The sequence below is a fragment of the Rosa rugosa genome, chromosome 6 (assembly GCF_958449725.1).
Source record: "Rosa rugosa chromosome 6, drRosRugo1.1, whole genome shotgun sequence".
Taxonomy (NCBI): domain Eukaryota; kingdom Viridiplantae; phylum Streptophyta; class Magnoliopsida; order Rosales; family Rosaceae; genus Rosa; species Rosa rugosa.
This window is the reverse complement of record NC_084825.1, coordinates 24,473,058-24,500,737: the sequence shown is the minus strand read 5'-3', so window position 1 is coordinate 24,500,737 and position 27,680 is coordinate 24,473,058. Positions and strand designations below refer to the sequence as shown.

The 27,680-nt window shown below is 38.7% G+C and overlaps 3 protein-coding genes and 1 pseudogene across 10 annotated transcripts in view; 3 read left to right on the top strand and 1 right to left on the bottom strand.

The window, feature by feature from the left end:
- Positions 1 to 815: 815 nt before the first annotated feature.
- On the top strand, positions 816 to 4,894 carry LOC133713578 (tubulin-folding cofactor A-like; annotated as a pseudogene).
- Positions 4,895 to 18,356: 13,462 nt separating this feature from the next.
- LOC133716453 (uncharacterized) lies at positions 18,357 to 18,815 on the top strand. Its single transcript, XM_062143165.1, has one exon. The coding sequence runs from the start codon at positions 18,357 to 18,359 to the stop codon at positions 18,813 to 18,815; it is 459 nt and encodes a 152-aa protein (XP_061999149.1).
- A 137-nt stretch (positions 18,816 to 18,952) lies between these two features.
- LOC133718846 (uncharacterized) overlaps positions 18,953 to 27,680 on the bottom strand; it is a 29,448-nt gene continuing 20,720 nt past the window's right edge. For 6 of the 8 annotated variants that reach the window (XM_062145720.1, XM_062145723.1, XM_062145727.1 and 3 more), the window contains one exon: positions 18,953 to 19,269. The gene's annotated coding sequence lies outside the window, so the exon portion shown is untranslated. The remainder of the gene's footprint in view (positions 19,270 to 27,680) is intronic. The other 2 variants (XM_062145721.1, XM_062145724.1) reach the window with 1 other exon arrangement.
- On the top strand, positions 20,720 to 22,585 carry LOC133718811 (uncharacterized). The gene has a single exon (XM_062145694.1). It carries the CDS (start codon positions 20,990 to 20,992, stop codon positions 22,583 to 22,585), a length of 1,596 nt encoding a protein of 531 aa, XP_062001678.1. The 5' UTR covers positions 20,720 to 20,989.

The window sequence follows — 27,680 nt, the reverse complement described above, 5'->3', positions numbered from 1 at the left end:
GTCAATTATTTGAGACCTCCACATAACAAAATCATTCCCATCAAATTTATCAACTCTTGTCTCGACGTCTTCAATCTCCATCTTTCCTCTAGTTCTTGAAACCTTGCTCTTGATGCCACTTGTTAGGAAATTCGGGTCACCCTCCAAATTCCCTAGCCTAAGACCGAAAACCGAATGAAGACAATAATCACAAACTATGCAAGCAAACATAAAATTGTTGACAAGATTCAGTCAAACAGTTGACCCACGTCCCCGAGTGTTGATGATGGTGGATCCACTAGACGAGAAGAAGATTACAAACTTTTGAAGAACATTTTGGTTCTTCCACTCAAATAACCTCTCTCCTCACAACCCAAATTCTCATTAGAGTGTTTTCCACTCAAATAACCTCTCTCCTCACAACCCAAATTCTCATTAGAGTGTTTCCAAATACACCCGACCTCTCAAAGCTTGCAACTCTCAGAATCTCTCAAATTATCAGAACTCTCAATTGATTCACACCTAAAGCTATGCCTCTAAGGTCTTATTTATAGGCTCACAATTAGTCAGTCTTATAATAGGATTCAAAATCACAGAAGGTAATCCTAAACCTTTACTTTCAAGGAAAAACTCCAAGAATCCTAGATAGAATAACTTGCCCAAAGTCTTCAAAAGTAAAGAATCCAACACAAACAAGGAATTAGTTTTGAGCCGCAACCCTAACATCTACTGCTGCATATGACTAGAGCCCTCTCTAGCGTCTCCCTTCTATCTATCGATTTTTAGAACATTGTACAAACGATTAAAATTTTGGCGAGGAGAGAGAAAGTAGACGCGTGATCCCCAATCGCGTGTGAGTATCTTGTGGACTGACTTCCTCAAGAATAAAAAATAAAAAATAAAAAATCGCAGAGACAGCAAACTTTCTCACAAGACCGCAGTGTAAGTGTCCAGCGCCCAGAAGAGAATAGAGAAGAGCAGTCTCGTCGCCGGGAAGAGGACGGAGGACGCGACAGTCGCCGGTAACGCATCCCGATTTCAGGACTCTCAGGTAATTCTTACTTCTATCTCAGATCCTAAATCTCTCAATTTCACCATCCACTGATATCTCTGCTCTGCTGTTCAAGTTGATATGCATATCCCATTTTAGCTTCTAATCTTGTACCCAAGTTCAGTGAATGGGTATATTTGGTTTAGGGTCTTCAATAGTCAAACGAATTTGGAGTGAAAGTAAGACATAATTTTGCAAGTTTAAGCTAGTTAGAATTGCATTGGGTTGATGATGAGTTATAGTATAGGATGATTAAGGCTGGGTTACATCTGCTAATCAGTTTCATAACATGATGATAGGTTATAGAACTTGTAATATGCTATACAATGTGGGAACTTGTAATATGCTATACAATGTGATATGGCAACTCTTAAGGAATCTGAAAATCAAGACTGGGACTTGTAAACGCCTCGTTAAGGAGTTTCATTCTTATGAGAAAGAGGTTGAGAGAGAGGCTGCGAAAACAGCAGACATGAAGGGGAAAGGAGCTGATCCTTATGACCTCAAGCAACAGGTATGGTTAACATTGTTATCATGCAACCGATGGCAATATGGAGTTGGCATTGTATGTAAATGTGTATCTTCTGCAATCTTCTGTGCATGAAACTTTTGCTGTCGTGCAGAGCTTTTATCTTTTGAAAAGAACAAACATGAAAGTCTGTGCTAATTCAAATTTGTTATTTGAATTAGTACAGAATTGGGATTAAATCTGTCTGTCAGTTTTTTACATATCGTCTCCTGAGACTCTTCAACTTTGCAATGCTGTTTTGATCTGTTGCATCCTGTCATGCTGTTCTATTTGAGTCAAGGATCATATCTTCTTGGCAGTTTTATGAAATAGATATGTTTCATACCTTAGGGGAACTATAGTAATGGATATTAGTTACAATTTTGTTGACCTTTCTCAAACAACTTACTATGTTTTCATGGTGATTTTCTGCATGTATTCTTTTTCCTTATCTGTGGCTATTGGAGCCTCATGATGTTTAAAAAGGCTGGCCCCAAATAATGTAAGTGGAAAATCACTTGCCAAGTGAGTACTGATGTCAATGCTCTTAAAGAGATTTAGGGTTTCCCTCCCCATACCATTTTTTCACAACTCTGATTATTTTAAACCATTTCACACCTTAAACCCTTGATCCTCTACGAAATGCAAATGACATATAAACTTCTCTTAAATGGATCCCAGTCAGAAAACCCACAATGTCCTTCCTATTTTGTTGGGGTCTTTGTACTAAACCCAGATAGCAAAATGCCATACTAGGAAGGTGACAGTGGTGTTGATGGTTTTGTTCCTGTTTGTCTTACGAGGTGGAGAAGTTCCAAAGAGTTTTAGCTGCCTGTTAAACTGTTTTTTTTTTTTTCCTCTTTCCTTCTTCTGTCATATAGAGCAGAAACCTTGATGTCTCTGTTAAGCTTGTGAATATTAGTTATTCCAATTGTAAGCAATCTTTATAAGCACAGTGCCTATAAATTGTCTTCGAGCAAGCTTGTTATATGTATGTAATGATACTTGTTTGTAGATAGAGAAGTATAATCAGGTTGGAAACATCACACACAAGATATATAAAGGATTTTCCAAGTAATAAATGGAATGAAACATTTGTGGCTAATCAGTAAGATGTCAATTGACATACTTGACCTGTATACTGTACATATCCATGTAAAGTGAAGACCTATTTGTTTGCTTGCATGCGTGTAGTATGTGCACACTATAGTGATTAACAGTTTCTATTACTGAAGAATAAGGGTATGCAATGCAAAGGCTACAGCCCACAGCATATACTCTGAGGATTGAGGAATGTGGATATGGCTATGATTAGGTGCACTGTTACTAGTGCAGAATTAAACTGCCTTGATTGCTTGATTCATTGCTGTTCTAATCGGTCAATATTTAAATGTACAATTACCTAGTAGATTGTATATTTTGTTGGATCTAAAGTTCATTGACTCAAATCCTTACTCTGATTGCAATATGAAAGTTTTGCTACTTACTAAGGACTCCATTGACGTAGTTTCCATGTGTTGATTTCCAATTAAATTCCTCTGTTCTTGATTTTCTTACAGGAAAATGTGCTTGCTGAATCAAGGATGATGATTCCCGATTGTCAAAAGCGCCCGGAGGCCTCACTAGCTGAGTTAAAAGGAACTTTGATATGTATATAGGTCCTGATTATTCTTACTTGAAATTTCAGCTCTCTTCCCCAGTTTGTTAAGCAATGCATTTATGTTCAGGCTGAGTTGGAAGAAGAGTTGAACCAGAAGGAAGGCCCTGAAATTGAAGAAGCTCGGACCATTATTGCAGAAGTTGATAAGTTGTTCCAGACAACGGAAGCCTAGTCTTCCGGCCTTTGTAACAGTTACTAACTTTCCATGGTTTTCAATCTGCGCAGACTCTATATGTGCCCCCTAACAAAGGGAAACAATGAACATAATGTAGTGTTGCCTTGCCATTGTGTTCCAAGGAATCTTAAGTCTCCTGCTTGTATTGCTACTTTAAGCATATGTACTGAACTGAAATTTCTTGGGTGTTCACTTTCGGTTCCCATTGACTATCTTGAAATCTCAATATCCCAATCTTGGATTTAACAGTGTAGAAAATGAACACTTAATTGAGGATTAAGTTATCCTCACTAAGCTGGTTAGCTTTAACACCCTTATTTCCTCCTGCAGCGTTTGGGGAAACATTCAATCCAAACTTTCTGAAACCCGATGTCTTTGAGCTTCTCTTATTCTTGCAGCTCAGCCAAGCTTGGTTGAACCTCTTTCTGTCACTAGTGTCAACTAAAATATTCATACACCAGCGGATGCTGCATACACCCAGAGAATTTTCTTAATCTGGTTCAAATCTAGCCCTGTTCCAATTTCAAATCTAAAGGATCATTTTTTTCCCAAGTTCCAGACTGATGTCAAGAATGTAAAAAAAGAAGAATGTTATTGTTTACCATCCAATTGACCAATAAACAGGTAAATCTGAGCATGAGGTGTGACAACAGCACACCCCTAGCGCACACTCATTTTTTAACCAAAACAAGAAAAATTAGAAGCTTCAAAGAGGAATAAAAAGATGAGACCCACAAACCTATCCGACACCACTACTATCATCCGACTTCGTCGACCAAGCCGCCGCAAAAATCAGCCCTTCTCCGATCTTCCCAGCCTGAGAACCATCGAATTGAAACCAATCCAAAACCAGATCAACCTTCCAATCTCTATCCATGCCAACACCATCTGCGAGAACAACCAAAACAAAGAGGCCCCAACCTATGAACACGGAGAAACGTCCAGTAAGCCCGCTGTCACCACTGAGGAAAAGATAAGAGAGAGGTGAAACACCACCCTTCTCAATTGCGGGTACAAGATTGCCACCGGTCAGAGCTAGCCACCGTTGAGAAAATTCTCTTTACTTAGTGGAATAATAATAAATAAATAAATAAATAAAACAAAAAAACTTAAACAAACTTAATTTATGATTCCTATTACTTAGTGGAATGAGGAATGATTCCATTTCTCAAAAAAATAAATAAAAAATAAAAAAGAAGAAACGATTCCAATTGAGGTAATCGAATTAAAAAGAAGAAAACCTAAATCCCTAATTTCGAAAGAAAGAGAAGAGGGATAGGGAATTGACAAGGAATTGAAGAATAAAGAAAAGAAAAGAGGGATAGAGAATCGTATAGGATGGGGCGTAGGCTGTGGTGGAGACGAACTATAGCTCGGCCTTGATCTTGTCGTCGTCGGTCTCGTCCTTCATGAAATAGAAGAAGCGCGGGGCCGAGAACTCATAAATCTCGTCAATCATCATCATCGTCGAGGATGCCGTCGTGTTAGGTTCCTCTGTCGCCGGCAGCATTTGGTGTCTGAGAAATCCTTCTGGTCTTAGAGAGAGAGAGAGAGAGAGAGAGAGAGAGAGAGAGAAGAGAATTGGGGGATTAATGAGAGAAAGTGGCGACGAGTGTAGGTGTGGGAATTTTGGCCAAAGTGTTAAAACGCTGCCGTGTTAGTCATCCAAATGGAGGGAGTTGAAAAATTGAATTTTGGCTAAGTGTGGGAATTCAATTAGGGCAGCAGCGTTTAAACGTTTAGACAACAGAAACACACATAGTCATGGTCTGAAGGAGAGTTGCACAACAGACATAGAAAAACTGTTGTCTGAATATATGGTCTGACAACATCAAATACTAACATTATATGAATAATAATCGCACAACAGACACAAAAAAACTATTGTTCGAATATATAGTCAAACAACATCAAATACTAACATTGTCGGAATGATAATCGCACAACAGACACAGAAAAACTATTGTCTGAATTAAATTACTCAGACAACATCAAAATGTTACCATTGTCTGAATAATAGTTGCACAATAGAGAAGTATAACTAATGTGTGATTAAAAAGAACCAGACAACATAATTTCTCAACTATTGTGTTAATCAACCTTGGACAACATCAATGAAATAACTGTTGTCAGAATTGATTGATTTAGACAACATCAGAAAAACAATCATTATCTGATTTATAATTGCACAACAGCAATGTAACAACTGTTGTCTGATTCAAAAACTCAGACAACAGAATAATTTTTGCTGTCGTCCTAAAGTATCAGACGACAGTTAAAAATTCTGCAGTTGTCTGAAATGTACGTGTTGTCTGATGCCACTATTGGCGTAGTGGGTACTGAGTAACTGTGTCTCTCTTTCTCAAGCATTCTTCTGCCTGCATAATTCAGAAGACAGTGTTAGACTAGTCTTAAAACGACGCCACATCCAGAACCATAGTTAGATTACAAAACTCGCCTTCAACATATAATCTGAATAAAGAACTTTCAAAAATCCATTTTGATGCTTGACTAGCATAGAAAGCCCTGGTATGTTCTATTATATCACTCTCCAAACAATCTCTGAATCCTATCCCAATTGAGCCATAGCTGTTTATGACTTGCTTTAGCAATGAGCTATCAATTAGCTCTCCTTCGAGTTCTTCACCAATCTGACGAAAAAAAAGGGAAAAAAAATTGCTATATAACTTCCATTGTGACAGACAACAAAGTATTGAAAAAAGAATGAAACGTACCAAACGCAGAACAATACTTGTGACATTAGCTTGTATTTTCCAAAAAGCCTGCAAGATTAGTAAAATAAATAAGCATATAATTGACAATTTCCCTCAATAAGGGATTATAAGTATGTCACAACTCAAAACTAACCATCTCCCTAAAACACTCGAGTCCGACTTCTTCCAGGGATCCATGAAATCAATGCCTTCAATGTAGTATTCAGTCAGCCAATAGAATGTAGCGGACATCCACCTCACCATTACTTTATGATTGTCCCAACGGTGAACTAGCTCCCGCAGCAACCATTCACCGTGCTTCTCAAGTAAACAAGGCAACACCTAATAATTATATTAAAAAAAAATTATAACCAACACAATAAAGAAATATGACAATAAAGATTTCATTTCTCACCGTTCAATTCATGTATTTCTGAAATACTTCAATGCACTTTTCATATACAAGTTCACAACTTCTCACATCGTTCGTAGATTCTTCAACAGCACTATAATGGCTAATTAAGGAAAACATCACTCGAACAGAATATAAAAGGATACTCTGTAAGATGAAATAAATGCAGGAAATTCAACACAGTTACTTAAGTTAGAACTTGCATAACAAAATGCTAAAATAGGAACTTCAAAAGTTAATGTTAACTGATCTAATACACCTAAAATAGGCGTGTAAAAATATAATTGTGTAAAAAGTTATCATTTTTCCGAGTATTATTCTAAAACTTTACATAGTAACGGCCCCTTAAAAATAAAATAAAAAATAAAAAAGTCAACAATTCAAATCTCAAATAGGGCATAATAGCTGTGATAGCTTCTGGTGAAGCGCATGGGGATCACGCACAACTGTCAAAATTTAAGGTTCTTGATTCCCAAGTTTCTGTGTGTTTATATGTAATAACCGGATTTTTTTTATAATTAATCAAAAGCAAGGAACATGATCATTTCATTCTTTACCTTTCATGATGATTGTCGATTAGAGCACTATGAATTGTTGCCGACACTCGATCGACCGACAGCAGAAACTTAATTCCTTTCCTCTCTATTTCTCTCTCGTTCTCTCTCTCGTTTCCTCTCGTCACAGTCGAAGAAACAAAACAGAGCTTTGTTCATCGTGCTGCACCATCCACCACAGACCACCAAACAACCTCAGACCACCTTCCACGGCTTCGCCTTGACCTTGCGCAGCTACCGGAGGTAACCTTGCGCGGCGGCACGGCCGGCAGCGACGGCGGCGACCCCGAGTCCGGTTTAGCTCGTTTTCGTTCCAAACTCGATATCTCGAGCTACAGAGCACCATTTCACTTGATTCTTGGCTCATTGAGCTCGCCTCATCTTCCTATACAAGCACCAAGAAGGATCGGAACTGGATCGAACGTTTTCACGTTCGTCGGAGCTCGACCCGTGCGGATCGAACAACCAACCTTCGGATCAAGATATCTCGAGCTATACACGATCGTTTCTTGTGATTCTTGGCTTGTTGAGTTCATAAGGAAGTTCTGAACAATTCTCCAGAAGGGATCGAGGCGTGAGGTTGTAGTTTTCACGTCGATTTTGGAGCTCGCCGGTTTCTGGAAAAATTCCGGCCACCGACTGATTTTTGGTACATTTCGATCCCTTCCTGTCATTTTTTGGTCTTGTGCTAGTTATGAAAAGTGTCCAGAATGAGAAAACGAAGGGGACAAGCACAGCCCCGATACCAATTGTGGTGGTCGGCGGTGGCTCTGTCCCTAACTCCGGCGGCCCTTTCCGGCCACCTCCGGAGGTCAAAAATTTAGTTTCTGTCCATTTTATGATTCTATGTTTCGATACGATCATTTCGGCGTATTATACGTATTTTTCGGTTATCGTATGAATTAGTTATGAATTTTGAGATTTCGATCGATTTCGATCGTTAGATTTATGATCTGTGGAATTAGGACCGTCAGATGAACCTATAATTTTGATATGATGATCGTATGACTGCCCCAGAGGCTTTGTGTGGTCATGGGCGAAGATCCGACCGTTGGATCTTCGTATAATTGCTAAACAGTGATTAGGGAGGCGATTCGTGAGAATCCGTCCGTTGGATTTTCGTATAAATTAGCGGAGATGTTAGTAAGGACGATTCAGGAAGATCCGACCGTTGGATCTTCGTAATGATTTTTGGAGGATGATCCTAAAGGCGATCTGTGAGGATCCGACCGTTGGATCATCATTTGATTTCGATCCGACCGTTGGATCATCATTTAATTTCGATCCGACCGTTGGATTGTCGTTTGATTTTGTCTTTGAGTTATTGGCTAAGTTAAGGTCATGTTTGATTAGGTGATCGACGGTTGGATTTGGCGGACGATTCGTGAAATTGTATTTTGAGCTGTTAAGAAGACGCAGCGGGAATTTAGAGGTGAGTAAACCTCACGTGGTTCATATTACGAACCGAATAAATTTAATTACCTTATTTTGTCGTAATTGCGTGAAAATATTTATGAAATAAATATTTGTTTTAAAATCATATGGACTTGATCAACTACGGTCCATGGGTAAGTAAAATGATTTTTACTATACAAATGAATTTCTCGGTTTTATTGCATGTGAACTATAGTTGGTATTAGTGATTATCCCTGAGCGGATAATTACGTATATATATATTTACGTGATTATATGTGAATGGTGTGACATTGAAGAGTGTGGAATTGGGATGATTAAATTATTATGAATTGACATGTGACTTACCATATTTATATGTGATGAACATGATTGATGAGTTCTTGTTAATATTCATGATTTACATTGGAGGATGTATAGAGTTAGAGAATGTAGGGTTCTGAGGATGAGGTGTCCGAAGTTCGACGGTTAAGGATAACCGGAGTGTTTGTGTGCTGAGGACGGGGATGTCCAAGGTGCGACGGTTTATTATTAACCGAAGTTGTGTGCTGAGGACGGGGATGTCCAAAGCGCGACGGTTTATTATTAACCGAAGTATATGGTGCTGAGGACGGGGATGTCCAAAGCGCGACGGTTTATTATTAACCGAAGTATGTCGCATTACTTGCACCTAGGCCAAGGTGACTGGTAGCGATGTGGTTAGAGCTCTAACGTGCTGTTGGGATGGACCAAAGTGGTGTTATGTGGGTTGGGTTTTTGCAGGACCAGTGTGGTGTATTGTGATTTGAGGATTGTGAAAATGTATTCCTTGTGGTTTTACATGAGTGGTTTGATGTCTCTTTGCAGACGTAATACTGTTGAATTTTACTTGAACTGAAATTTAATAAATCAACAGTTCTTTCTTTTTACTCATACGGGCTGTCAAAAGCTTACCGGGTTTTGTGTTGTTGCAATCCCGGTACACTATTCAAACGGTGTAGCGGATAACCCTGCAGGTCAGGAGAACCAGGACGGTGATCGGGCAGCTTAGAGTAGTGTTATGTGAATTACAGCATTATATTGTGAGGTTTGTTATGCTCATTTAGAGCTTTACAATTTTACTTTGTAAGAGTGAATTGTAATAATTAACTCGAGGTTTTCGAGTTTTGTGTTGAGTGGCGAGTGGTGTGTTTGTTTCTGAGAAAAAAAAATTCAGAACGTTATTTGTATTAATTGTTTATTCATGTTTCGGATTTGAATTGGTTATTCAAAATTCGGGGCGTGACATTATAAAATTCTAATGCCCAATTCACACTTTCTGAAACTTATTCAATTCTCCCAAGCACCTCTCTTTCTCACGTTTCAATTCTCCCACATCTTCGATTTCTAAATCAAATTTTTTTTTTCAATTTCTTTGAGAAACTCTTTTATCTAGTGAGTTTCCATGTTGGTATTAAACACATCGATCAATTATAACTCATAAGTTTCTCAAATCGTGGTGAAATCCAAATATCTAGAGCTTCCAATTCCCTAAGAAAGAAAGAAGATTTCTGAGAATATATCGATCTTCTACAAAAAATTTAGATAGCATTTGTTAACTACCAAGTGGCATGAGATTTCATGCAACTGACAAAGAACTGGTAGGTTATTACCTTCAAAACAAGGCTGCTATAGGCCACCAGTTCTGTTCCAATATGGTCTCCTATTGTCTAGATTTTTATGGCCAAAACGAGCCTTGGATTATTTGGGATAAAAAAAAAAGTGGGTCAAGCAAGACATAAGCTATGCGTTTCTTTACGGTGCGTTTGGATGAGAAAATCGTGAAATGCATAGGAATTTATAAACGATGGAATCTTCAACTCCATCAGTAAAAATTTCACTAATTGCAAATTCTATTTTTTTTTTTTGGACGAAAATTTCAAACTCTAATTTTTTGTTATCCTTGTCAAGTTCATGGCACTAGCAACGAGGTTTGAGAAACCCAATCTTGGCCAGCCAATCAATGATGAGGATATCCTCAAATCCCCTAACCTTCTTATAGAGCTGAGGGTGCCTTCCCCATCCATGTAGGTTTCAGCATTGTCTTTGAGTCGGTAAAGCTTCTCTGTGATATGGAAGATCGAGCATTTAAGGCCTGCGTTGGTGGAGTAGAATTCCAAGGAGGAAATTGGCTCGAGCTCCTTAGAGGAGTTGACGTCTCCACTGAGAAAACTAACCTGCGAAATTTGCAAATCTCATAACAGTAGAACTCCGCATTCTTTGCTTCATCCACAAGCTTCTGAAGAGGACTTGTGATGACAGGAGTGGAAAGAGTCACCGGAGTGTTGGGAAGCGAATTTCAACTGCTAGGGCAAAGATTATCTGCCGCTGCTAACACACTGCTCAGGCTCTCGGCTATGGTATCGATAAGAGCTTCTTCTGCCTCGACATTCATCTGGGGTGGAAGATTGATGGAGAGCTAGTTCTTAGCCATGGTGAAAACTAGAGCAAAGAAGAAGCACAATGGGAAGAAGGAGGTGAAGTGAGAGAAAGAGTAGGAGAGGGGTCTGAAATGAGAGAAATGCGGCTTTTTGGGAATGCGGGAATGTAGGCGTATGCGGTTAGAGGGGAGTGGGGAGTGAGACCCCATTCCCCCACTCTAATTTTTTTGTTATATGCATTTAGGATTTAGAATGTGTGATAAATTAAGAAAGTTTAAAACAAATAAAAAAAAATAAGTGGAAAGCAACATTGTTTAGGAATTAATAAAGAACTAAAAATTGAATACTACGAACGAATTCGAATGACACCTATTTCGGTGGGAATTTAAGATTGGAATTCAAACAATGAACTCCTTCGTTTTTTTTTCCACAAAAAATATGAACATTCCAACTTGAGAATACTAAATGAGGGAATTGCCTTCTAGATATTATGAAATCCTCACTTTCAGTTAAGTTCGATCATCCTTTCCTTCACCCAAACACACCATTATTGTTCGTAAGAAACTGAGTTCAGCTGCTAAACGTTTTGATAGGAAGGTTAGTTCCGGAACATGGAGCGGTGAGTCATCTAAAAAGGTTTATAGTAGCAGTGGGAGTGTAATTAAGGTTATTCGAGATTTTCAGTATGAAGGTGGATGTGACTCTAATCAGAATGGGACATGGTTGATGGAAGAAGGCCAAATGAAAAAAATTGATATTACTGTACTTTGAATTTTGAGGAAAAGCCCTAAAAAGCTTCCACCACCAATAATAACACAGCTACCAAGATTAATGGTAGTGATACTAAAAAGAGAAAGAAGATTATGGGTAATGGTGGTGATGAAGATCATTAAGTAAGGAGAAACCCCAAAACAGTGAGAAAGCTCAAAAAGAAAGATGTCTGTCCTAATTAGGATTAGGGACAAGCTTCAACAGTGCTCTTGATAAATAACCCCAATATGGTTTTATGATATTTTAATATTTTATTTATTTTATTGAATTTAGTTTGATTGAATTTAATTGCGTATTTCAATTCCCAGGCCATGCTGCACAAAACACCTTCCATGCATTGCTTCATGTCTACTGAAAAGGAAATGAGTAATCATAATCTGGCAGTAGAAAATCTGAATCCCGAGTCTCAGTAGATGAATCTGTGTCCTCAAACAAGATCTCCACGTTGAAGTAGGCCGGCAATTCCGGATTTTGCAAAGCCAAAATCCTTTCAGCCAACGTCTATAGCTTCTCACCCTGATGAGATGAGGCTATAGACGTTCGCTGAAACGAAATTGGCTTTGCAGAAGGCTCTTGATGAGGCCGCTGAAAAGGCTCTTGATAAGGCCGCTGAGAAGGCCCTCAGTTCCCAGGCCATGCTGCACAAAAATGCCTTCCATGCATTGCTAGATGTCTACTCAAAAGGAAATAAGTAATTAGAATCTGGCAGCAAAAAATCTGAATCCCGAGTCTTAGTAGATGAATCTTTGTCCTCAAACAGTCAAACGAGAACTCCATGTTGAAGTGGGCTGGCAATTCCGGATTTGGCAAAGCCAAAATCCTTTCAGTTAATGTTTGTAGCCTCTCATAAGGGCCCTCATCAAGAGCCTTCTCAGCGGCCTTATCAAGAGCCTTCTCAGCGGCCTCATCAAGAGCCTTCTGCAAACCAATTTCTTTTCAGCGAACGTCTATATCCTCATCTCATCAGGGCCTTTTTCATCTAGCCAGTTTATAGGTTCAATTAATGTTCCCAGGTTATTTTCTTTTTTTTTCTTTTTGCATCTGGCTAGTTTTAGCCTGGTGTGTTCACTTTTGCTTTTGTAAGGATTTTTCTAGGATGGTCCTTGGAGGCTTGGGTTTCATTCTTTGTACCTTTGCTAAGAATGGCTTTGGCTACCTTCGCCATTCCTATTGCACTATTTTGGTGTAATTAATAAATTTTCGAGAGAGAACGATGAGCTAGTCCTCTTCTCGTTTCATGAAAATAAATAAATAAATAAATTGCGCATTTCAATTCAGAATTGATTTAGGAAGGTTTTGATTTTTATTAGTGTAAGTCATGGTGGTATTTACGAAAATAATCACGCGCGTAACAAATAAAGAATCAAAGTATGGTATTGGTGCTATTTACAAAAATAAACAAAAGAATAGAGGAACGTGAAATTGTAATATGGGATGTGGGGAAAATAAAACAAAGAATGTGGTGGGATTTAAAATAATATGGATAAATGGAATGTTAGAAACAAAAGAATCCACCACAAAAAAAAAAAAAAAGAATCCACCACAAATATATGAAAGAAACAAGTTATATTCTCTACGTTCATATCAATTGCACATGTCATGGGAAAGAAGTTGACCAAGTGAAACGTTAAAAGCAAACAATTTCTCTTATTTTACTTTGTTTCAATATTTAATTTAAGTGAATGATCTAAATTAAACCTATTGAACATGCAATCATAGTCTAGAAAGCTAGCTAATCAAAAACACATTCAACGCAATAAGAACAAAGAAATGATTTCAACTTTAGTGCACAACCTAGTACAAAAAAGCTTGTCTATTTGCAATCTTATTTAATTGATCTTAACTTGTGCCCAAAGCCTTGACTACTTTAGAAATTAGGTCACAAAACTATTAGGTGAATTGCTTAACCTAATTCTAGCTCCAATTACTTGCAAATCTTATATGTTTCGAATCACATAAAACAAGCATGCGAAAGATATGTATAATTCGAAACAATCTCACAAAAGCAACATAGCAACCAAGATGTAGAAAATATAACTATACTATCAATCACATAAACGGGGCTTCAAACCTTGCCCCTAATGTCATGTTAACTAACTACACATAGTTGAGGGATCCAACAAAGAAAAACATAAGAGTTCTTAAAGAAAAAACTGAAAGACACTGTGAAGGAATGAAGAGAAACACTTTGAAACATTGACTTGAAGATCTTGAAAGCAATTATGCCAAGGTGACGCACAAAGGTGGTGGATGGCTAGGAAGAGAATATATTGCACAACTTATTCTTCTCCTTGGTTGAAGACACAGACCTCTAGAAGCTAGAAAGGGATTCACGAATTTGTGAGTGTAGAAGGATGTTGAATGGTGAAATTAACGTTGGAAATAGCATCTACATATAGACGACGACATCCTTGATAATCTTCTCCAACTCTACTTCATCTTGTAATTCAAGGAATTAATTCATTAGTGCAAGAGCCAATAAAATAATTTCACGTCATCTCTTCTGCATCATTCAAGCAATAGAAATCTTCTAGGAGCAAGTACAATCCAATATTAAATCTAGGAAGTTGTCTTGCCAAATTTCCTTAGTAATTATCTCCTTATTTCGGCAAAAAAAAAAAAATTATGATTTATCTATTAAGAAATCCAACTTTGATAATTATTCTTCTTTCCTTATCACATAGGAGTTGTAAACCTTCCCAAATTCCTTTTTGATGTCTCATCTAGAATATTCTTTTGATTTTCGCGGCAACAAGGTTCCCTTGTTGATTCAGGACTCTTCTCCTGACGTTTCAAAAACCAATTAGGTTTAGGTCTTTCCACTGCCGAAAATTCATAAGTCTTTTAAACTCTTCTTGAACATTCTTGAGTAATCCTAATGCCACATGATCTCCTAGTGCTTCTAGGTTTCCTTGTCTACCCAAGTTTCCTAATCCTGCCAAGTCTAGGTATCTTAGTCCACTCCACTTCTGTCATTTCCGCCATTTTTCCGAGATTGACTTCTAGTTGACTCAGGAATCCTGCTTCAACTGGAAATCCTTTTCCTAGTAGGATTAGAAAAACTCAATTTGTTCATTTCTGCTCAAATCTGCGTCTGTTGTGCCTAGCTTGCACATATATATCATTTCTGACGTCTCACATGCTTCTATTGTTCGTTAAGCTCATTTCTTTGTCATTTTCTCCAATGTACCGAGAAAATGAAAACTAAGTTAAAAATGTTAAATAACGGAAATGACTTAGCAAAATAGATAAACATTAAAAACGGAGCATTTTATACTCCTATCAGTCTTTCTAATTTCACATGTTTAATCCTCGTACTCTTAATTTCAAATCAACAGGTCCATTCAATTACTCTCCATCTAAAAACTCCGTTAAGTAGCTCACATGACTATCCTTCCGCGTCAAAATATCTATTATACCCTCACCTTTTTTTTTTTTTTTTAATTAAACTTTCTCTCTCTGGATTTTTTTTGGTCCCTTTTAGTAAGCGAAGATATTGACATTGTCGAGATTGACAGCAAGAGGATAGCAGCCATATTCTCAATAACAAGATTCCACACACACATGCATTTAAACTGCGGCCGACGCCCAAAACTAGATACGATCTTCAATTTAGGCTCACTTCCAGTACGTCTATATACAAAGACAACAGCTCTCTCTATATCACAAATGTATGATATCTGGAGGTTCCCAAACAAAATTTCAGCAAGTAACTGGAACCACAAGCAAACAAACTACAAGCATACAATATAAAAGGAGGGGACTGCTAAAGGTTTAACTAGCAGAAAACAAGGGATTGGTTCCCATATTTAGAACCCACTTGAGTCTACTAACGAGGAATAAGGTGCATTTTCATCGGTGATTGTTGCACTTCTGTTACCAGTCGATACTCTGTTACTAGTCTTACGAATCAGATCTGTGTCAAGCCCAGCCATATCATATAACTCAAACCGTTGGAGCTTTGCTGCTTCAGTATCACCTTCCCAGCAGGTATCTGAAATAATTTCAGAAATGTGATTAAAAGGTAGCAAAATAGCCTGCAATCAATTTTGTGAGTGGGCTCATATGTTTTGCTAGCTTAGGCTTCACCAAAATGATTGCAGGCAATATGATTTTGTGAGTATGATATCAAAGAAGGGTTTCCTTGAAAGTGGCCAGAATTCATCGCCATGCAATTCAATTGTGGGAGTTGCTCTGGATTGTGCCGAGTCTTCCATTTCAGACAAAGAGAGTCCCAACCTCGAATCCTATCTCATAGATGAACCTCCTCACCTCTGGCTTCATCAAATGTCCTTTTGTTCCTCTCCATCATACCACCCAAGAAATTACTAACACACCACATCTCTCTAAATACATGCCCCTATTTCTGCCTCCGAAAGATTATTATTTCTCACACAATAGGGCAATACATGGTTCTGGAGAAACATATGTCAAACTTGACTTGCTAAATTATTTTTACCAGTAGGAGAAAGCAATGGAGTCATGAAGAAGAACATAATTGGAACTATCAGCTGCCATATCACGAGTATTTAGCCTCCCAGTAGGAATAACCAAAGCTCATACATGTGCCTTAAGTAGTGGTTCATATTGCATGAGGAACCAAAAAAAAGTTGGAGAGGAGTAGTCAAGCAAAACATTTGAATATGGTTTACACGAAAAAGCTTCTGGCTACCAAAGCTTCTATACTCTTCTATCTGGCCTATTGGAACGAGCCAAAAGAACGCCCAACAAGTATCTATATATTGTTTGTTTGCTGTTCAGCAAATACTGCAGAAGTTTTTTACTGACGAAGTAACAAAGTCTTCACAACACTTTCTGCTTCTTAATCATCATCAGTAGGGGTGCAAAATTTAGCAAGACTCGTTGATCAAAACTCACGGTCCATAACTTTGTTTATGATCAAAACTAAAACAGAGAAGTATGATTTGCACCCCCATTTGATTAATGCAATAATCAAATCCAGCAGTAGTAACAAACACAAGCCATTACTAGTGTGCATAAGATAATGTGTATGATCCAAGTTTATTTTCATCACAATCTTTGGCATGACCCAATTCATGATTTTACAAGAAAAGGCCTAATTACAATGAATGCAGGCAGTCTCTTCATCACTATCCATGGTGTCCCCTTGAAAACTTTGTTGAGAGAAGGGTGACTTGTCCCCCAACAATCTGCAAATGCAACCAGAAATGACTCATCAGGGCAAATCAATCAAACAGAGAATCGGAGGGGGTTTAAATGACATGTCGTCTGTACTGGAAGAAGAGCCACTCAAGAAGATCATAGCACTCCATGCCTGAGTAGAGGAGAGACTGAGCAAGCGCATTGGCTCTTGGGTAGTTCAGCAACAGTTGACAGCAAGTGTACTTGGGTTAATATTTGGAAGGTATCTCAAAGAATGGAGTTGCTTCTTCCAAGCGAGCAAAACAGTCAGATAATGCTCTACGTACTCCTAACTGACAGTAGATGTTAATCCTTCACAAAAATGTAACTAGTCTGAAACTTGATTATCACATCTGTATAAACCCTAAATACAGTTTATCAAGAGCAACAGATCAAAACAGGAGGCAATAATACCAATTTATAGGTCATATTACAAGTTCATACATGAAAAGTAAGATTAGGAGCAAGAAAGTTACACATATTAGGAAGTGTCTCATATAAGGACTATGTACCAATTGAAGTCTTGCATCCTTAAGAGCTAGCTAGCAATGATAATATCATTCCTAACCTCAAGGGCTAGGATGGTCGAGCTAGTACTACTGCAACACCAGCAACGGTGTCTCCTGATAAAATGCAGCATAACAGCTTGAAAATGTAAAGAACGACGTGATTGAATGAAGCTTCTTGCATGTGTGTTTGAATTCTTTGTATTTTCATTCAATCTGAATTGAATTTGGTCCACGAATCTAAGAAATAGTGAAAATTCTTGATCTCTCTCAAATCGAAAATCCAATATTTGAATTGATGTCCTTTCATTAAGTCCTCCTATATTGTATTGATTTATTTCATTTGGAATTTGGTAATGCAGCATATACGAGCATCCCCGCTAAGCATCTATGATAGTTACAATTTGTGACTACTTGTACAATAATCAGAGTTAAACTCTGAAATGATTGTTTTGGTATTCAACTATATGAGTACAGCTCTTTACCTTCCCCTTCATCTTGCCTTGAAAGAGCTACTGTGGGTTGAATTAATAATATATCTTCAGCATCCCCAACATCCTTCCTGATTATTTAGATAATTAATTAGCACCTAATATATCAGAGAAATAAATTTAGTTCCTCGTTTTCTGCTTCGCCAAAGAGTTTGGTTATAATCCAACTAGTTTAAAGGCAAATATGGTCTATTTCAATTTCAAAAATCTTTAAGCAAAGACCAGGACATCATCGCATATTCGCATGCAGTTTCCTATCAAGAAAACAGAATACATAATCTGGTAAAACCATAAAAGGAAAGTGTAACAATTTTTTTTATCATGATTATATGATCAGAGATATAATTCATATACCTTATAGCTTCTTATTCTCAGTCCCCTACTACCTTTGCTACTTTGTTGATGGTGATTTGGGCAACTTGGCGTAATAGAAACGCAAAAGTATGGGGAGATGAAGCTAAGTTAGCTTCGGAAGTTGTGCCACTTACTTTAGGATGGTGGGAGGAATTTAAGGTTGCTCATTCTTCTTCTCGCCTTGCATCTCCAATACAGAATGTTAGATGGAAGAAGCCCCTATAGGTATGATCAAGCTAAATGTGGATGCGGCTTTTAGCAATGTGGATGGGAGTGTAGGGGTTGGGGGTGTGTTTCGAGACTTTGAAGGCTCTTGTTTGGGAGGTTTTCGCCACACACTTCCTGCAGCTTCTTCAGCTCGGCATGCGGAACTGGTAGCGCTGCTGGTGGGCGTCCAGCTAGCTATCTCTCATCAATTTGTCCCTCTGATAGTGGAAACTGATTGTCAAGATTTGGTACAAGCTGTGGCGCATGATTCCCTTGATCATTCGGAGCTGGGCTACCTCTTAAGTGACCTTCGAGAGGCCCTGCAGCTAGCATCCTTTGCACAGGTTCACCATGTGCGCCGTGCAGCAAACATAGTGGCTCATACTTTAGCACAAGATGCTAAAAATGCTCAGTTTTTTATGCAGCTCTTTACTGTACCTCCTCCAAAATTGACTTGAAATTGCTATCAGATGACCTTCTCCATGTGTGCAACCAAAAGGCAACATTTTGCAACATTTTTCACTCAGCATTTTAGGTCTCTAGCCTCAGATAAACATGAAATCAGAACAAAAATAAAGCCAGCAACAAGAACTAGTGAAAACAGAGAAGAAATATTCATCAATCCTAACAGAAATTTGACATCGACATACAGTCACTTTGATAAATCAAAGAGAGATCATACTCCTGGAATTTGGTAGCTGATGAATAACAAGAGCAAGTTCACAAAGTTTATTAGGTAAAAAACTAAGCACCTACAAGGCTACAACAGACAAACTGCGGCGTATTTCTAATTCTTCTTTTCACCTCCCTTTCTTTTTAGCTGTCACCTGCGAATACAAGAATGTCCCAAATATGCCATGGCGGATGCAAGAGCATTAAGAAGTCTAACCGAATTTCTGAACACCAACATACCTGACACCAAAAAAAAAAAAAAAAGCAAGGCTATGAGAGTCAGTAAATTAACAAACTTTCTTTATTAACAGTTTTTTTATTGCCGTTTTGATCACTCAAATTTCAATTTATAATTATGCAATCTCAACTAACAGCTAGTGCCATAAAAATCAGAGAAAATTAGATATAAACCCAAAAATATAAGCTTTTATTGGGAAATCCATAGATATTTTTCTTTCAATTTACACCCACTCTACTCTCTACATAAGCAAACTGATGCAACATGATAGTTGTTGGTGGCAGTAGCCTAACAGAGCTACGTTTTCTATATTATTTTCTTTATTTATTTTCCTTTTCCTAGCTCTTTTTGGATTTTATCAATTACTAGTTGGTTTAGGGTTTGCAAACTATAGAGATGTTGTCTGACCTAGCCGCTCTGCTAGGGTTTCCTCGTTGGCCCTCTCGCCTTCGACAAAATTCCAAATCTATGGCTATTGCCACAAACTCCCCCTTTTCCGGCGTGTCATGCTTTGCTTTAGGGTGCGCTGCAGGTCGTTTCTCTTTGCTTTTCATTTTCCTTGGACTCGCTGTTAGCGGTTTTGATGGAGGACTGTTTGATCCGGGATTGGCTCTTTCTTTGATTCCTGTTGGGTCAGGTGACGGAGGTTCTGGGGATAACGCAATTGATCCGTGGAGGTGGAGGGGTTTTCTACCCTCTGGTATTCGCGTCAATGGCAGCCTAACAACCTGCTTGAGCCTAGAGCATCATCGAGGGCCAGTCGCGGCTGCTGCTGCTGAAGTTGATGGCGGCAATTTGGTGTTGGTGAAGGACGACGCTCTGACTCCGTCTGGGAGTGGTCTGTGTCGGCTTGGTCGTGGTGGCTTGTTGGTGGAATAGTACCAGTGCTTTACGGCGGCGGCACGGGACCGAGGTGGTGGTTGTGCAGGTGTCACCCACTGGGCCGTGTTCAATTGGAGCTCTAACCCTAGCGTTTGGTCTCCTGGCTTTGGGCTTTTTTGGCTCAGGTTTCTTTGGGTGTGGGCTGGCCCTATGCTTTGGGGTTGCTAGATTAGGGTGTCTTGGGCCCTAACTACATGTTGCTTTGTTTTTTCAGATGATGGAGTTGAGGGTGAATTTTCATCCTCTTCTCCTAGTACTCTTTAATTTCTTCTTCAGGTCGCAGGAACTATTAACTCTGTTGTTCTTTTAACTATTCGGAGTTCTTAGTTCTTGTTTAGAATAAAAGTGCGTAACTTTAAAAGGTGGGTGTACTTGGGGTATTTGGTTTCTTATTCTATCTTTAGAATAGGATTTTAGAGTACTCTGTAAACGACGTTTTATGACGACTCTTAGGGGTACGTCGTTTTTGTACTGCTTGCTAAATTATAATGAATGGATGACCTTTTTACTCAAAAAAAAAGGGTTTGCAAACTATTTAAACCCCTTATTTGGTTGTAGTGGTCATTTTTCTGAATATCAATAAAATTGAGAACTTTCTCTCAACTAGCTCTATCAACTCGGCCATTCCGTAGGAATCAACAAGGTATAGGCACTCTAAATCCTTGGCTATTCTCACCTTGAGAATCAACAAGGTTTAGATTTTATCTCGTTTTCTTTATTCATCATATTGGTTTTGTTCTGGTGACATAATTAGAAGTTGGGGTTTGAGGTTGTGAGTTGATTCCCATCACGGGCTGCATCAGTTGGTACCAGAGCTTCAGTCGATCCATTCCAACAATCATGCCTGCTAGGAGAGGTGCTAAGGTTGGCGGAAGGAGCAGAGGAAACAAGTTGGATGATCTCTCTAATGTTTACACTAGAAAGGACATGGCAAAGTGGCAGCATCAATTTGAGCAACAGGCCAAACATCAGATTGATCAATTGTCCGAGCAGATAGCTGCCCTGTCTATGTCAAAAGGAAAGAAAAGAACAAAGAAATCTGAAGATGAGGTAGGAGAAGATGAGGAGGTTAGCATGGGTGATGACTCGTCTGATTCTTCTAGTGATAGTGCAAAGGAAGAGAAGCATGATTCTGGACGTTGGGAAGCCAGAATGAGGACTGAAATTCCTGAGTTCTATGGAGGTATTCAACCAGAAGAGTTCTTAGATTGGTTAGGCGTTGTAGAAGAAATCTTTGAACTCAAAGAAGTGCCTGAGAAGAAGAGAGTTTCCTTGATTGCTACAAGGCTTAGGGGACATGCATCTGCATGGTGGCTACAGTTGAAGAAGCAGCGTGTGCGACAGGGAAAGAAGAAGATTACTTCTTGGGACAAGATGAAGAAGCACATGCGAGCTGTTTTCCTACCTCCCAATCTTACCCGATTAATCTATCAACAACTTCAAAACATTCGGCAGGGTTTACGTAATGTTACTGATTACTCAACTGAGTTTTATCAATTGGTGGCCCGTAATGACTTGTCTGAGACTGATGAGCAGTTAGTTGCTAGGTATATTGGGGGTTTGCAGTGTCAGTTTCAAGATGTCGTCAACATGTTTGATCTTTGTACTATTGCAGAGGCTCATGCTAGGGCCATTCAGTTAGAGAAGCAGATGGGTAGGAGGACAACTGGAGGCAATATGGGGTTTGCAAATGGAACTAATGCTTGGAACGGGGCCAGCTCAAGTGCTCCACCAAAAGTGGTAGCGTCTCATGTTCCACCTAGACCTGGTAATGGTGGACAACCTGCTAAGGCCATGTCTTCAAAAGGGAGAAGGCCTGGGATGAAGTGCTTTAATTGTGGGGAGCCAGGGCACAAAATGAGTGACTGTAAGAAGGATGGTAGGGTGAATAAAGAGTTGTTCATAGAGAATGATAATTCTCAGTATGAGTTCACTCCAATTGAGGGAGATGCGGGTTATGATGAATCATATGAAGATCTTGTGGGTGAGGAAGTTGTGTATGGGGATGATGGTCAATTATTAGTAGTGCGCAGAGCTTGCCTAACACCTTGCAATGTGGAGGGAGATGGTTGGCTTCGTACCAATATTTTTCAGTCTACCTGTACTGTTGGGGGAAAGGTGTGCAAGATGATTATTGACTCTGGCAGTTGTGAGAATGTGATATCAGAGGAGGCTGTAGCTAAATTGGGTTTGGAGACTCAAACTCATCCTCAACCATACAAGCTGTCTTGGCTTCAAAAGGGCAATGAGGTAACAGTTTCTAAACGTGTTTATGTTTCTTTCTCTATTGGCACTAACTACAAGGATAGATTGTGGTGCGTTGTTGTGGCTATGGATGCTTGCCATATGTTGTTGGGGAGGCCTTGGCAATTTGAGAGGGGTGTCATGCATGATGGTAGGAAGAATACTTATAGCTTCATGTTTAATAACATTTAGATTACATTAGTGCCCGCTAGAGAACAAGGTCTTAAACCCCAAGGGAAAAATGTGACTAATCTGTTGTCCATGAATAAATTTGTGGAATAGGAAAAAGAAACTGGAATGATGTACTTGTTGCTGGGAAGGGATTCTAAAGAAGAAGAAGCTAGTGTGCTTAAGCCGGTTCAAGAGGTGCTCAAGGAGTTTCAAGATGTCTTTCCTGAAGAGATGCCTACAGGGTTACCACCTGTTAGAGATATTCAGCACCAAATCGACTTAATACCGGGTGCCTCCTTACCTAACAGGCCTCATTATAGGATGAGTGCTTTGGAGCATGAGAAGTTGAGAAGACAGGTAGAAGAGCTGCTTGAGAAGGGCCATATTAGGGAAAGCTTGAGTCCTTGTGCAGTGCCTACTTTGCTCACTCCAAAGAAAGATGGTTCATGGAGTATGTGCGTCGACAATAGGGCCATCAACAAGATTACAGTACGCTATCGGTTTCTTATTCCTCATTTGGATGATTTACTTGATCAGTTGAGCGGGGCTAAAGTGTTTAGTAAATTTGATCTTAAGAGTAGGTATCATCAGATTAGGATAAAGAGGGTGACGAGTGGAAGACGGCCTTTAAAACTCATGAAGGATTGTATGAGTGGTTGGTGATGCCTTTTGGGCTTTCTAATGCCCCAAGTACTTTCATGAGAGCTATGGATAAGATGTTGCGCCCCTTCATTGGTAAGTTCCTTGTGGTGTACTTTGATGACATACTTATTTATAGTGCTACACCAGAGTTGCATATGGAGCATTTAAGAGCGGTATTGGAAGTTTTGAGGACAGAGAAGTTCTATGCAGGCCTAAAGAAGTGTTCGTTCATGACTGACAACATTCTATTTCTGGGATTTGTTGTGTCGAAAGAAGGAATTAGTGTTGATCAATCGAAGGTAGAAGCCATAAAAAACTGGCCTATACCTACAAATTTGCATGAGGTTCTGATAGGACCATAATGTGCGATATTTTTATTAATATTTCCTTTCATTTTGTCACGCTATTTCTCTTAATAGAAAGTATTAATGTTTGTTTTATTGTTTTAGGATTCTTGTGGAGTAGAGGAGAAAATAAAGGAGAAAAGACGCATGAAAGGCGAAATCAGGAAATCCGCCTGTGCAGATCAGTCAACTTCGACAGAGTACTGAGAGCAGCTCAGAACGAACCAGTTAATGATCTTTATATTTTTGAAAAGCCTCAGATGTCTAGTTTCCACAGCTTTTTATGGTTTGTCGATATCATTTTTCTAGAAGAAGTTATGGCCGATTTAGTACAGGAAGGTCGAGCTGCGCGTGAATCTGATTTTTGACGGGAATTTATATTTCATGAAGATTCTAGAGTCTATAACGTCCAAAGGATTCCCCAATCATACTTGGATACAAATTGGAGATGATGACTCAATCTTGATGACATGGAATTATTTTATTGGCTTGAAAGTAATTAAATTGTACACCAATCGAAGGAAACCTCAAGCAACTAAGGAAGGTTTGCAAAGCAGAATTGGAGAAGGAAACTAGGGTTGTATCCCCTATATAAAGAGCCACTGCAGCACCTTGAAAAAGGACCGCACCCTCCACCTTCTCTTCTACCTCTCTTTCTTGTTCCTCCGCCAACATCTTTTTTATTTTTCCCTATTTTATTATACTATGTTATTTTGCTACAATGTATAACTAAATTACTTTTGTGAGGAGTTATACTTTTGTTAGGGGTGAGGTTTGAAGCCCTAAGACATATTTTTGACATTGTTTTGATTCTTAGTTTTGAAACTACTTTGTTGTGAATTTGTTTATTTGGTTTTGGTTTACAGATAACTCTTGCATGTTTATGTTTTATGAATGCGCACATAAAATATTATGATCATGTGAGTGGGGCTAGAAATATGTATTTAATCTCCTAAAAGGTTAATAATGCTTGTTTCAATGGTAGTAAAACCTATAGGACAATAGGTGAAACCAAATAAAAAGGATTGCATGCTAGGTAGGCGTTCCACACTAGTTTTGCATACTTGTTTCGATCAAACTTTCACATGTGATTAATGCTTAGAATAAATTGTTGATAGGATAGCGTTCTATACCTTGATTGTTTATTCTAAAGGCTTAGTAATGGTGCGTTCATCTTGCTTAAGTAATCTAGGGAAGTAATAAAAACTTATGCAGTGCGTTCACGGTTTTTTCTTGATTGAAACCTTTTCATTACTTGGTAATTGAAACTAGGATAATAAACTTGTCTCAAGCATGTTTTGGTGGTGGATTTCCTAATCTCTAACATCTTCATTCATATCATTGTAAATCCCGCATTGTTTTTATGTTTTACTTTAATTTTCTGTGTTACAAAACCTAAAACCCCCCTTGTTACGATTTCATGTTCACTCATTCTTTCATTATTTTCGTATATACTTATATTCATACTTTGATTCTTTATGTAATTACTTGTGTACCCTCAATCCCCGGCTTGAACGATCCCTACTTATTCTATACTAACAACTACATTTTGCAGGGTTAAGTTGAGCGTCTATTTTGGGCGTATCAGGTTCGGAGCTTTCATGGATTGGTCTCTTTTTACCGGAGATTCATTCCTAACTTTAGCAAAATCATGGCTCCTATTAAAGATTGCATGAGGGCAAGAAGGTTTAGTTGGAGTGATGAAGCAACTACAACATTTGAGCTGATTAAACAGAAATTAACTACGGCTCCAATTCTTATACTTCATATTTTAGCAAACCATTTGAACTCCATTGCGATGCTTCTAAGGTGAGTATTGGGGCAGTATTGAGTCAGGTAGGAAGACCCGTGGCTTTTTATAGTGAGAAGCTTGGGGGAGCTAAACTTAACTATAGCACATATGATGTGGAGTTTTATGCCGTGGTGCAGGCTTTGAAGCATTGGAGTTCCTATTTGTGTTATTCTCTGATCATGATGCTCTCAAGCATATCAATGCTCAAGATAAGCTTTCTTCTAGGCATGCCAAATGGGCAACATATCTTCAACAATTCACCTTTTAGCTGAAGCACAAATAACGAACTTTGAACAAAGTTGCGGATGCTTTGAGCAGGAAGACTAGCCTCCTTACCATGATGAAAACTCCGGTGATGGGTTTTGAATCTATTAAAGATCTTTTGGTCACTGATCCTTATTTCTCTACTATTGTAAAGGAGGTGGAAACATGTACTAGGGGTGATTACTCTTTAAATGAAGGGTTTCTCTTCAAAGGTAACCAATTGTGCATTTCGGATTGTAGCCTGCGTCCTAAAATCATAAGGGAGTTGCACGCTGAAGGGCATGTGGGGCGTGACAAGACTATACAATTAGTCTTGGCTTCATATTATTGGCCTACAATCCGTAGGGAGGTTGCTAAATATGTGGAAGGTTGTTACATTTACCAAATTTCTAAGGGTCAAGTTACTAATGCTGGTTTATATATGTCATTGCCTATCCCTGAACAGCCTTGGGTTGATATTAGCATGGACTTTGTGTTAGGTCTTCAACGAACGCAGCGAGGTGCGGATTCTATTTATGTGGTGGTTGACAGGTTCTCTAAAATGGCTCACTTCATCCCTTGTAAGAAGACTACTGCTGCTATGAGCGTGGCTCAGTTATTCTTCAGAGAGGTGTATAGGCTGCATGGGTTTCCTACTTCAATTGTGTCTGACAGAGACACCAGGTTTCTTAGCCATTTTTGGAGGTGTTTATGGAAGTTAGCTGGCACCAAATTGAACTTTAGCAGCTCTTATCACCCTCAAACAGATGGGCAAACTAAGGTTGTCAACCGTTCTTTAGGGAATTTGCTAAGGAGTTTGGTGGGAATCGAAGAACTTGAAGTCTTGGGATCAGAGGTTGTGTCAAGCGGAGTTTGCTTATAATAGATCAGTTAATCGAAGTACAGGACTCAGCCAATTCTATATTAATTATGGCTATGATCCTAGGTCCCCAGTTGAATTATCTCTCGTACTCGATTCTCAAAGGGTTAGCACCAAGGCAAAAGACTTTATGACACAATTGCTGGACATACATGAGTTGGCAAGGAACAATTTGAGAGAGTCGAATGCTAAATACAAGGGGGTTGCAGACAAGAAAAGACAGCACCTAGAGCTGGACGTTGGTGATTTTGTATGGGCAATCCTCACCAAAGATCGATTTTATGTTGGTGATTATAATAAATTGGCTGCAAGGAAGATTGGTCCTGTGAAGATTATTGAGAAGCTTAATTCTAATGCATACAAGTTGAAGCTTCCAAGTCATATTCATACATCAGATACTTTTAATGTCAAACATCTCATTTCATATCATGGGGATAGTTTAGCAGATGAAGAGTTGAATTCGAGGGCGAATTATTTCCAACCTAGGGAGGATGATGCAACATGATAGTTGCTGGTGGCAGTAGCCCAACAGAGCTACGTTTTCTATATTATTTTCTTTATTTATTTTCCTTTTCCTAGCTCTTTTTGGATTTTATCAATTACTAGTTGGTTTAGGGTTTGCAAACTATTTAAACCCCTTTATTTGGTTGTAGTGGTCGTTTTTCTGAATATCAATAAAATTGAGAACTTTCTCTCAACTAGCTCTATCAACTCAGCCATTCCGTAGGAATCAACAAGGTATAGGCACTCTAAATCCTTGGCTATTCTCACCTTGAGAATCAACAAGGTTTAGATTTTATCTCGTTTTCTTTATTCATCATATTGGTTTTGTTATGGTGACATAATTGGAAGTTGGGGTTTGAGGTTGTGAGTTGATTCCCATCACGGGCTGCATCACAAACCTTCCTTGTAAAGTATATGTCTATTTACATCCTTAATTTATTCCTTGCTTTATATTTCAATTACTAACTTGAGTATGTATTTCTATATGTGCTCATTACAATAGTCTGTATTTCATTTCCAACAAAAATTTTAGTTCTTGTTTTCCTTATATGCTCATTACCTTTAAGTTAGGTTACAAGTAAAATAGAAAGTTACCTTTAAAATAGAAAGTTTAAATTATTTGCTAATCACATTCACGTACTTAAATCTATGTGAGAAACTGCAAACACCCTATGGGTGTGGAGAAGTGGGTACTTACTTGTTTAGAAATGG

Excerpts from the sequence above, each read along its gene's own strand:
- LOC133716453 (XM_062143165.1), top strand. The coding sequence starts at position 18,357 with ATGGAAGAAGCCCCTATAGGTATGATCAAGCTAAATGTGGATGCGGCT.
- LOC133718811 (XM_062145694.1), top strand. The coding sequence starts at position 20,990 with ATGCCTGCTAGGAGAGGTGCTAAGGTTGGCGGAAGGAGCAGAGGAAAC.